This window comes from Microcaecilia unicolor, chromosome 7, assembly GCF_901765095.1.
Source record: "Microcaecilia unicolor chromosome 7, aMicUni1.1, whole genome shotgun sequence".
NCBI lineage: Eukaryota > Metazoa > Chordata > Amphibia > Gymnophiona > Siphonopidae > Microcaecilia > Microcaecilia unicolor.
Window position 1 is genome coordinate 99,399,913 of NC_044037.1, and position 12,790 is coordinate 99,412,702.

General features: G+C 42.5%; 1 protein-coding gene across 2 annotated transcripts in view; it reads right to left on the reverse strand.

Moving 5' to 3' along the window:
* Positions 1-12,790, reverse strand: part of LOC115474306 (venom serine protease inhibitor-like) — a 187,787-nt gene that overhangs the window by 21,978 nt on the left and 153,019 nt on the right. For both annotated transcript variants that reach the window (XM_030209730.1, XM_030209733.1), the window contains one exon: positions 4,658-4,702. In XM_030209730.1, the coding sequence (XP_030065590.1) occupies positions 4,658-4,702 (45 nt within the window). The remainder of the gene's footprint in view (positions 1-4,657; positions 4,703-12,790) is intronic.

Below are 12,790 nucleotides of genomic sequence, written 5' to 3' on the forward strand. Positions count from 1 at the left end.
TCTGGCGGGTCCTCTTAAAGATTTGTTTAATAAATCCTTGGAGACGGGAGAGGTTCTGAGGGATTGGAGAACGGCGGAGGTGATCTCTCTTCACAAAAGTGGTGATAGGGAAGAAGCTGGAAACTACAGGCCGGTAAACCTCACTTCGGTTATTGGAAAAGTAATGGAAACGATGCTGAAGGAAAGGATAGTGAATTTCCTGGAAGCCAATAAGTTGCAAGATCCGAGACAACATGGTTTCACCAAAGGGAAATCGTGCCAAACGAATCTCATTGAATCTTTGACTGGGTGACAGGAGAATTAAATCAAGGACGTGCTATGGACGTCATCTACTTAGATTTCAGCAAGGCTTTTGACACGGTTCCCCACAGGAGGCTCTTGAATAAACTAGAAGGGCTGAAGATAGGACCCGAAGTGGTGAACTGGATTAGGAACTGGTTGACGGGCAGACGCCAGAGGGTGGTAGTGAATGGAGTTCGCTCGGAGGAGGGAAAGGTGAGTAGTGGAGTGCCTCAGGGATCGGTGCTGGGGCCCATTCTGTTCAATATATTTGTGAGTGACATTACCGAAGGGTTACAAGGTAAAGTTTGCCTTTTTGCGGATGACACCAAGATTTGCAACAGAGTGGACACCCCGGAGGGAGTGGAAAACATGAAAAAAGATCTGAAGAAGCTGGAAGAATGGTCTAAGGTTTGGCAATTAAAATTCAATGCGAAGAAATGCAAAATGATGCACTTAGGGAGTAGAAATCCAAGGGAGACGTATGTGGTAGGCGGGGAGAGTCTGATAGGCACGGACGGGGAGAGGGATCTTGGGGTGATAGTATCTGAGGACCTGAAGGTGACGAAATAGTGCAACAAGGCGGTGGCCGTAGCTAGAAGATTGCTAGGCTGTATAGAGAGAGGTGTGACCAGCAGAAAAAAGGAGGTTTTAATGCGCTGTATAAGACGTTGGTGAGGCCCCACCTGGAGTATTGTGTTCAGTTTGGAGGCCGTACCTTGCGAAGGATGTTAAAAAAATGGAAGCGGTGCAAAGAAAAGCTACGAGAATGGTATGGGATTTGCGTTCCAAGACGTATGAAGAGAGACTTGCTGACCTGAACATGTATACCCTGGAGGAAAGGAGGAACAGGGGTGATATGATACAGACGTTCAAATATTTGAAAGGTATTAATCCGCAAATGAATCTTTTCCGGAGATGGGAAGGCGGTAAAACGAGAGGACATGAAATGAGATTGAAGAGGGGCAGACTCAGGAAAGATGTCAGGAAGTATTTTTTCACGGAGAGGGTGGTGGATGCTTGGAATGCCCGCCCGCGGGAGGTGGTGCAGATGAAAACGGTAACGGAATTCAAACATGCGTGGGATATGCATAAAGGAATCCTGTGCAGAAGGAATGGATCCTCAGAACCTTAGCTAAAATTGGGTGGCAGAGCAGGTGGGGGGAAGAGGGGTTGGTGGTTGGGAGGTGTGGATAGTGGAGGGCAGACTTATACGGTCTGTGCCAGAGCCGGTGATGGGAGACGGGACTGGTGGTTGGGAGGCGGGGAATACTGCTGGGCAGACTTATACGGTCTGTGCCCTGAAAAGACAGGTACAAATCAAGGTAAGGTATACACATATGAGTTTATCTTGGGCAGACTGGATGGACCGTGTAGGTCTTTTTCTGCCGTCATCTACTATGACTTAGATTGCCAGTTGCCTCTCCTTGTCAAAGGTGAGATAGTCCTGTTCATCTCTGTGGGGGTTCTCGTTGGACTCCCCAGAGTGGGTTCTGGTTACCACTGATACGAGTCTTCTCAAGTGAGGAGCACACTGCCTAGGCCATGTGGCACAGGAGACTTGGTCCCTGCTAGAAATGTCCTGGACCAGTCCAACTGCCTGGTGACACGGCCATGCGCGTAGCTATCTGGGAGTTGTTTTTTTTTTGTTACATTTGTACCCCGCGCTTTCCCACTCATGGCAGGCTCAATGCGGCTTACATGGGGCAATGGAGGGTTAAGTGACTTGCCCAGAGTCACAAGGAGCTGCCTGTGCCTGAAGTGGGAATCGAACTCAGTTTCTCAGTTCCCCAGGACCAAAGTCCACCACCCTAACCACTAGGCCACTCCTCCACTCCCTGATTCAGGATGAAGGTGGTCCAGTGATGGTGGATAATTCCACAATGGTGGTTTATATCAACAAGCAAGGTAGCACCAGGAGCCAGGTGGTGGTGTTGGAAGTAGAGATCCTCTGCCAAATGGGTAGAGGTGCATCTGCAAGCCTTCTCAGTGGTCCATATCACAGGAAGGACAATGTCCAGGTGGACTTACTCATCCATTCCTATTGGATTCAAGAGCATGGGATCAGGAGCCAGCAGCCTTCCAGCTCATTTAGGACCAGTGGGGGACAATGGTGTTCTACCTGATGGCTACACACTTCAATGCCAAGATGGAGCATTTCTTTAGCTGCAGGAGGGAGACGGCCTTGCAGGGTATAGATGCCCTTGTTAGCCTGGTTGGTGGAGGAGCCCCTTTAGTCTTATTTATTTATGACATTTATATCCCACATTAGCTCAAAGGATTCAAGTTCAATGTGGCTCACAATATAACAAAAGTAGAACTGACAAAGCGTTCTGAATACATAGAACAAGTATATGTGTGTGTATCTATCTATCTATTATCTATCTATCTTCTAATAACAGCATAACTTTAAATCCTGATCATACATGCTTGTAATACATAGGACAGAATGTGAATATGGACAAAGTTGTTGTTATTGCAAGTTTAGTTAGAGGGTTAGTCATTTCTATTGTTAGAGGTCGATCTTATCAAGTGAGTTTTCAATAGCTTACAAATATGAGAAAGTCTTCAGTTTGACGGAGTTGTTTGGGTAAAGAGTTCCATCTGGTTGTACTTTGGTATGAAAATCCAGCATTGTGGATAGTTTTATATTTGATTTTATTACATTGAGGGAAGTGTAATACAAGAAGGTCTCTGGATGATTTTTTGGCATTGCGTGTTGATAGCTCTATAAGATTCTGCATGTAAGATGGGGATGAACCATAAATTATTTGGTGGGTGAATGCTATAATTTGAAAGTAATGCATGAACATATAGGTAGCCAGTGTAGTTTGAGTAGAACTGGGGTCGCTTTGGAGTATCGGGTAGTTTTAAGTACAAGATGAACTGCTGTGTTTTGAGCAGTTTGTAATTTTCTGATTAGTGAGGTCTTAAGTCCTGCATAGACTGCATTGCAGTAATGAAATTTTGATCATACCAAGGATTGAGTTAATGATCTGAAAATTGTGTTTTGAAAATAAGGTCTTTTTAGTTTCCAAAATGATTTGAGTACATTAGACACTAATTTGGCTACTTGTGGTTCAAATGAGAGATGTTGATCAATTATTATTCCCAGGATTTTCAAATTGTGCTCCAGTGGATAAGTTTTGCTACCAATAGTAAAGGTAGAAGTAATTGGTTGGTGAAGGTTTGTTAGTATTAAGAATTTGGTTTTCTCTCTGTTAAGTTCAGTTTGAAATTGTTTGCCCATGATTTCATTAGGTCTGGGCCTGATATTATATTGGTTAAGATTTCTTCGATATCTTTGTTAAAAGTGACATAGATTGTAACATTATCGGCATACATGAAACAGTTTGGCTGATAGGCCAGCTTTTGTGCAGGGTTGTGCGTCACCCTCATCTCATACTTCTGGTGGCTTCAGATTGGCCTTGTTGGCTATGGTATGCGGACCTCGTGCCGTGGTCTTTCCATCAAGGACCAGTGGAAATGTATGATCCATATCCTTTTTGGCTTAATGGTTTGACCCTTGAAAGGATGTACTTAGTGAGGTGGTTTCTTTTGAGCTGTTATCTCTACCCTGCTTAAGTCCTGGAAGTCTTTCTTATTCCTAAACAATATGTGAGTCTGGAAAGCTTCTGAAGGCTGGTGTGGCTGAGCAGGTGTTGTTACCTTGGAAAGCATAGGTCCCGACATCTGTGGCTTTTTGGAGCAGGCATTTTGTAGGTATTCTAAATTTCCATGCATAATTACAGAATACAGGTCACTGTGCCTAGATCTACGCACATGGATTTACACCAGATTTTTATTGTTAAAAAATGAATGAATACAGATTTAGGTGCTGCAGTATTGATAGACGTATTCTATATACCCGCGCCTAAATTTATAGAATACCTTTATTTCACATGGGTATTTTAGGCACCATATATAGAATCTAGCCCTTAATGATCACTACGGACGCAGTGGTTGATGGGGCATGGGTATGCGCTACAAAGGGACCATCTGCTGCTTTTTGGCAGGTGTAACTGAAGTTTTTCAATGAGCACTAACAGGTTGTACCCATATGTTCAATGGAAAAAATATCAGTTTTCTCTATCTCCATCTGCTGGTAGGAGGGGATAACACTCACTCATTCAGGATGGTATGACCCGACTAAAGGAAAGGAAATTATCAGGTAGATATAATTTCCTCAAGTGTAGCTGTCTTTGGGACGAGATTATAATGTTATGTGATTGGAAAATTAATAAAAAGGTAAGTTTTCCAAAAAATATTTCTCTGCACAAAGAATGGGAAACTACTGGAAGTGCTCTAAACTGCAAGTTCTTTCCTGTACAATAACTGCAAAACCCCAAGTTAGTAAAGAGGCCCCAGAGCTCCTTACCTGTTGTTGATGTTGGCATTCCTGATACCAACAGCAGAGGCAGTGCTGAAAAGAAAAGACATCAGAATATCATATTAAAGTTGAAGTATGGACAATGATAGTATAACAGGAGTGAGCAACTGATTAAAATTTAATTTTAACCTTTAGCCTTTCTTCATCAGAATGTTGTTCCATGTACCATTTCCCATTATGCTATATCCTTTTTCAGATAGGGTGATCAGAACTGCACACAGTATTTAAAATATGGTCACACTGGCAATCTATACAGAGGTGTTTATGATATTTTCCATATTTTCCTTTCTTCCGTTTTCCAAATAACCTCTAATTTTTTATGTTCATTCTTGATTATTACACACACTAAGATGAGGATTTCAGTGTACTGTCCCATAGTGACTCCAAGATCCTTTTACTGGGTGGTGACTCCTAATACTGAACCTTGCAATTATATAAGTAGAATTAGAATTGTTTTTCCCTAGGTGCAGTCATTTTACACTCGTCTATATTAAATTTCATCTGCCATTTTGATGGCCACTTCTACAGTCTGGCAAAGTCCTTGTGCAGTTCCTCACAATCTGCTTGGTTGTAACCAATTTAAATATTCTTGTGTCATCTGCAAATTTGATATATTTATTTCTTTATTGCTCAATCTCATATACCTCCTGTTCCTGAAGGCCACAAGATGGTTTACAACAGTTTAATAAAATGCATCAGTCAAGTGGTAAACATAGCATATTCCCTAAAACCATTACCTAAAAGCAAGTTCAAATAGCCACACCTTACATTTCAATATCATAAAGCATCTCTCCATTTAGTAGGAGGGTGTTCCACTAAGCAGGGCCCTAACATGAGAAATCTCACCTGCTGGTGGTTATCAAACATCTCCCAAGATTTGCAACTATATTTGATTTGTGGACTGACACCCAGGGACATGATTTACCACACAATCACATATTTTCCTACTTTGATGCAAGCAGTCCAAAGGTGGAAAAGCTTCATGGGCTTGTTGAACAAATATTCATAAGAACATATGCATTGCCATACTGGGATAGATTGAAGGTCCATCAAGCCCAGTATCCCATTTCCAACAGTGGCCAATACAGATCACAAGTACCTGGCAAGATCCCAAAACAGTACAATACATTTTTATGGTGCTTAGTCCTAGAAGTAAGCAGTGGATTTTTCCCAAGTCCATGTTAATAATAGCATGGATTTTTCTTTTAGGAAGTTAGCCAAACCTTTTTAAAACCCTGCTAAGCTAACTGCTTTTACTACATTCTCTGGTAACGAATTACAGAGTTTAATTAACATGTTGAGTGAAGAAATATTTTCTCTGATTGTGTTAGCATTACTACTTTGTAGCTTCATTGCATGCTCCCTAATCCTAGTATTTTTGTAAAGAGTAAACAAGTGATTCACATCTACCCATTCCACTTCACTCATTATTTATAGACCTCTATTTTATCTACCCTCAGCCGTCTTTTCTCCAAGTTGAAGAGCCCTAGCAGCTTGAGCTTTTCCTCATGGAGTTTTCCCATCCCCTTTATTATTTTTGTCACCTTCTCTGTACCTTTTCTAATTCCACTATATCTTTTTGAGATGTGGTGACCAGAATCGCACACAGTAGTCAGGTGCTGTTGCACCATGGAGCGATAGAAAGACCTGTTTCACAGATGGCATGCACACATTTCAGGTATATTAAATGATATAGCACCATGTAAAACTGAGACTAAGATTATATGTAATTTGGAGAAATGGTTTGATGAAGAACTTTTGGCTTTAAAACAACAACTGCAAAAGGAATGAAAGAGTTTGAAGAAGTCACTGTTATCTGAGGATAAAAAAAGGCGGTGATCTAAGGTACTGTCTTATAAATAGTAATAAAAAAGAAAATTTTATTCTAGTCAAATTGGTGATAAGATCTTAAATATACACAAACTCTTTAATTTTGGTGTTAAACCTTTTTAATATTTCCAATTTGTATAATTATGGTACAGCTAGAACCCACCCCCCCCCCCCCCCCCCCCCCCCCCCCCACTGGAATGGTGGAGGGCCCAGTCACAGAGCTCAGGCCAGTACAGACCTTGGCTGAGTCAGAAATCTGATGGCTGACACAACTGGGAGCTTACTGGAAAGTATGGCCTAGTTTGTAGCCCACATTGAGGCCTAAATAAGCTAAATTAGGAAAAGTTAATAGATATGGAAACAAAATGGAGGATTTCAACACAAAATGGAAGCTGTATCTGTTGCAAAGTGGAATTTCTCTAATGTAAGTTAGAAAAACAAGTTGAGAAATGAGTGAGTCATGCCAGGTGCATAGAAAATAGGGAACTAGCTGTCCAGAGAGGAGGGAGACTTTCCTGTGAGCAGGATTGTGGTCAGCTGGTGTGAGAAAGGAAGGCGTAACAAGATAGAAGCTACTCATTAGCATGAGCCAATCAGTGACAACCAGACATTAGCATAGATCCAATCAGGTATATCTACTGTCATATTACCATATCCTGAAGGCACCTATAAAAATCAGGTTTTTTCCTGGTTTAAGCTAGAGAGAAAAGGGTTGGCACTCTCTCTCCAAGGGAAACCATTGTGTCCAGCAGAATTGACAAATTACCTAATTGCTTTCCCTTGTAAAACCTCTAATTGGTAAAAGAAATTATAAAACATTAGCAAATAATTAACACCTGTTTGCAGCTTATCATATTCCTATAATTAATTGATTGTACGTGCCTGTTGTCAATCACTCATTTGACTTAAACCTTGGCAAATAAACTCCTCATTCCAAATGATGATTTGTATGCTTCACTTAATGTTCAAAGGCTGTAAGTATAAATGCTTTTGCTATATCAGGCTATCATTCGCAGCATTGTATAACTTGTAACCTAAATCCAGTTTGTCATAAGGCTGGTATCTATTCCTTGCCAGTGCTGAGAGGCGGACTAATGCGGGTCCCTTAGACCTAACGTCTCTCTCAGTGGCAATCCCTCTTAGAACTTCACAACTCCCTGATTACCCCAGTACTAGTGCTATTTAGAGATGGAGTCAGATTAAGGTCACTCCAGCCTTCTTGGGGGGCTCGGGACCCCTCAATTCTCAACAATTAACATCTAATGCAGATACTATTCTCCTGCTGCTATGACTAGCTACTTATTTTGAAAAACAAGTGGCAACTATTTGTAAAAAGCTGATTATGGGAGGGGGGCGGAGCAAGATGGCGGCAGCAACACCACTCCGCAAATGAACCTCTGGATAATGCTGTGTTAACCTTCACCTCTTCGTAGATTTTTTCTTCTTTAAAGACTTACCTTATCTCTTTTTCTAATGATGCCGCATACCAAGAGGAAGGGGGTTTTGAGAACCGGAGCCCAACCGGTTCGAACTTCGACACCAACACAGCTTTCTATCCAAGGTTTTCTCGCGAGAACCCCTGTTACGACGCCGGGAAGCCCTGCTGAGCTCACTACCCAAGGAGAGGTTGAACTCCAGGGGCAGGATGTTTCACTGTCCCCCCCGGCGCGCCCACCCCCACCGCAACCGGCTGAGGTCGATGAGGGTGAAGTAGCCCTAACCGCGGTGACGGGAGAGGAGAGCTACTACAGGGCCCCCACTTCGACGCTGCAGCTGAGGCCTTTTCAATAGAAAAGGCTGAGAGTCAGATGGCACAGAGACCAGGAAAATCTTCAGTCTCCTCGCCGGCGGTGACTCTTGAGGCGATATGGGAGACACTACAGACGGTGATGGAATCAACTAGCAAGATTGAACCGTTACTGGGTAATGTAAAAAGAATTAACTATTGCATTTACTTCTATGAAAGAAGAGGTAACTGAAAAGATCCAAAATTTGTCAGCTGAAACATCTAAATTGAAAGAAACCTCAGTTAAATTAATACAAGATAACATGCTGATACATAAAAAGTTGGAACATTTCGAAAATTATAACAGGAGGCTAAATCTACGACTTTTGAACTTTCCACGGACTTCTATATACTCTCCACTAGAAATTTTTAAAAGATATTTGGTGGAAAATTTAAAATTTACCTTAGAAAAATGTGCCTCCAGTGAATAAAAATTTATTATCTTCCTACAAGGAAATCAATACAACTGTTGGAACAACCGGATTTAAATGTATCAGAATTATTGGAAACATCCCTGACTGATATAACTGAACGGCAAACTTTGTTGGTCTCATTTATATTTCCCCAAGATTTAGAATTTGTTAGGAAAATGGCTTTGAAGAACTTGCAAACCCCATTTTATGGGGGGAAAATCTGGGTATTCCCAGATGTCACCAAACAACTCAAAGTAGAAGGAAAGACTTCTTAGCACTTCGTGCTGAAACTTTGTCTTTAGGAGCCTCATTTCATTTGAACTATCCTTGCAAATGCAATATAAAATATTTAGGGGTAAAATATGTTTTCTTTGAACCCGAACATTTAAAACAATTTATTTCTCAGAAAAATTATTATAATGCTTCTTGACCTTAAACCGTTATGTTTCGCCTTAAAGACAAGGATGTTGGGAATGTAATTAAAAATTTTTTTCTGGGGGTTTGTAATTAAAATTATAACCTGCTATTGCTTTATTTCAATCTTGAGTTATATTAACTAAATATCTTTCTCCTAAGTTAACGGCTTTTAGCCCCTCGAACTTGGTGGTCTAATACAAGTTATGTAATATTTTCCTGATTTATTTGCTTTAATTTGGCAGTTTCCTAACTGTGTTACCTATTCAAGTAGTAAATGCTTGTAAAATTGTAAAATGATAAATAAAGAATTAAAAAAAAAAAAGCTGATTATGGATATACTGGAATTACAGGTTGCATCCTATTTCTATTCCTGTGGATAGACTCTGGTGTGAATTTCAACCTATGACTACAGCAGACATGAAATTGCCAAGAAATAAATCTACTAAGTCTAACTGCAGCTTAGATCCATATCCAGCTTATCTAATGAATAACATGACAGATGTTTTATTATCTACTTTTACTGATTGGTTAAATAACTGCTTGAGAGACAGCAAGTTCCCTGAGAATGGTAGAGAAATTGTTTTGACACCCATTCCTAAAAAACCCAGTGGGGACTTATCACAACCCAGTAACCATCGCCCAATAGCATCTATTCCATTGTTCACAGAGATTATAGAGGGTTATGTTTCAAAAAATTGGACAATTTATCAGATAATAACATATTACATTCATTTCAATATGGTTTTCAGAAGAATCATAGTACAGAAACTGTGGGAGCTTCCGCCTATGGCAAAGCTTTGCTAAGTCAGGACCGACGGCGAAGGGAAATAGTAATGCAGTTTGATTTGTCATGTGCTTTTGACCTGGTCAATCATACATCTTGCTAACTAGGTTAAGTGATACTGGCATTTATGGAAAAGTGTGGGACTGGTTTAGGGTTTTTTACTTTATCTTTCCAAAGTTATAAAGTTCAGAAAGATGGAACTTTTTCCTTGAGTTGTGCCCTGACTGCGGGGTCCCACAGGGATTGTTGTTATCTCCATTACTGTTTAATATTCTCTTGCAGCCATTGGGTACCATCTTGGAAAAAGTCCCTTGGTATATATGTAAATGCAGATGACATTACTATATGATTCCCAGTTTCTGATGACTGGACATCCACGTTTTCTGATATAATTTCCTGAGTACAAAATATTGAACATTGGATTATGAGTAACCGATTGAAGCTAAATCCGGTTGAAAAAACGTCATTACTTGCCTATACAGGCTAGAGTGCAGTTTAAACTAAGTACTCTAGCCTGTAAAATCATGTATGGAAACGCTCTGGTATACTTGACTGATTGGGTAATATTTCTTTCAAATACAGTTAATATCTGAACTCGCAATCAAATGCAACTCAGTTTTCCTTCAGTGAAGCAAGTGAGGTGCGTGTTTGACTCTTTGATACATTATCAGATAGTGTCGGTGTGGAAATCATTATCAATACAGATTTGTGTTTTATTGAATTATTTCATTTTTCAAAAGGAAATGAAAACCTTTCATAACATTACAATTATTGTATTTTCTGTAACTTTTTTATTTTTGGTAAATTCACAGATTATTTATTTGGTTATTTTGTTATTGAAATCTGCATTGAACTATTTTTTGGTATTGCAGAATAGAAGAACTGCGTTGTCGTGGAGACGACCAAAGTTCATGGGGGCGTGTTGGCAGTGTAGTGAAGGCGGGAGTGGGGTGTGCTTAGGAGATGGGCATCCTTGGCCGATAATGGAAAAAAGAAGGGTGTCCCTGACGAGCACTTGGACAACTTTACTTGGTCCATTTGTTTTCAAGACCAAGCATCAAAAAGGTGCCCGAATTGACCAGATGACCACCGGAGGGAATCGGGGATGACCTCCCCTTACTCCCCCAGTGGTCACTAACCCCCTCCCACCCTAAAAATGTTTAAAAATACTTTTTTGCCAGCCTCTATGCCAGCCTCAAATGCCATACTCAGGTCCATCGCAGCAGTATGCAGGTACCTGGAGCGGTTGTAGTGGGTGCAGTGTACTTCAGGCAGGTGGACCCAGGCCCATCCTCCCATACCTGTTACACTTGTGGTAATAGTGCCCCAACTTGACATTTCGTCCTTTAGATTGTAAGCTCCTTTGAGCAGGGACCATCCTTCTTTTTTAATTTGTACAGCGCTGCGTAACCCTAGTAGCGCTCTAGAAATGTTAAGTAGTAGTAGTAGTAGTAGTAGTGGTGGTGGTAAATGTGAGCCCTCCAAAACCCACCATACCCACATGGAGGTACCCCCCTTCACCATAGGCGTAGTTTGACTGTTTCATTTGGGGGGGCAAAGAATGGGCGGAGCATATTAGCATATCATTTGCATATATAAATATGCAAATGAATATGCTAATATGGAGGAAGGAAATGAAATTTACAGGCAAAATATCACAGATGCACATTTCGAAAAGCTGACACATTTCAATTTATAAATTATGAATAAAATACTTTTATTTACCTTTGTTGTCTGATCATTTAGTTTTTCTATTCGCTTTGATCCCAGTGTCTTCTGTTTTATGCAGTGTCTTCTTTCCAGTAGGCTTCCCTCTGCTCCCCACCCTCCCAGTCCCATCCATCTCTTGCTCCTTCCCTCTGCTCCCCAACCCTCCCAGTTCCATCCATCTTCTGTTCCTTCCCTCTGCTCACCATCCCTCCGTCCCATCCATCTTCTGCTCCTTCCCTCTGCTGTGCCTGACCTCTCCCAATCCCATCCATCTCCTGGTCCATCCCTCTGCTCCCCCCCCCTCGCAGTCCCATCCATCTCTTGCTCCTTCCCTCTGCTTCCCACCCCTCCCAGTCCCATTCATCTCCTGCTCCTTCCCTCTGCTTCCCACCCCACCCAGTCCCATCCATCTCCTGCTCCTTCCCTCTGCTTCCCACCCCACCCAGTCCCATCCATCTCCTGCTCCTTCCCTCTGCTCCCCACCCCTCCCAGTCCCATTCATCTCCTGCTCCTTCCCCCCTCCCATCCCATCCCATCCCATCTCCTGCTCCTTCCTCTGCTTCCCACCCCTCCCAGTCCCATCATCCTGCTCCTTCCTCCTTCCCACCCCTCCCAGTCCCATCCTCCTGCTCCTTCCCTCTGCTTCCCACCCCCCCAGCCCTCCCAGTCCATTCATCTGCTCCTTCCCTCTGCTTCCCCCCCTCCCAGTCCATTCATCTCCTGCTCCTTCCCTCTGCTTCCCACCCCTCCCAGTCCCATCCATCTCTGCTCCTTCCCTCTGCTTCCCACCCCTCCCGTCCAATTCATCTCCTGCTCCTTCCCTCTGCTTCCCACCCCTCCCAGTCCCATCCCTCCCGTCCCATCCATCTCTTGCTCCTTCCCTCTGCTTCCCACCCCTCCCAGTCCCATCCATCTTCTGCTCCTTCCCTCTGCTTCCCACCCCTCCCAGTCCCATCCATCCTGCTCCTTCCCTCTGCTTCCCACCCCTCCCAGTCCCATCCATCTCCTGCTCCTTCCCTCTGCTTCCCACCCCTCCCAGTCCCATCCATCTCTGCTCCTTCCCTCTGCTCCTACCCCTCCCAGTCCCATTCATCTCCTGCTCCTTCCCTCTGCTTCCCACCCCTCCCCGTCCCACCCCTCCCAGTCCCATCCATCTCTTGCTCCTTCCCTCTGCTTCCCAC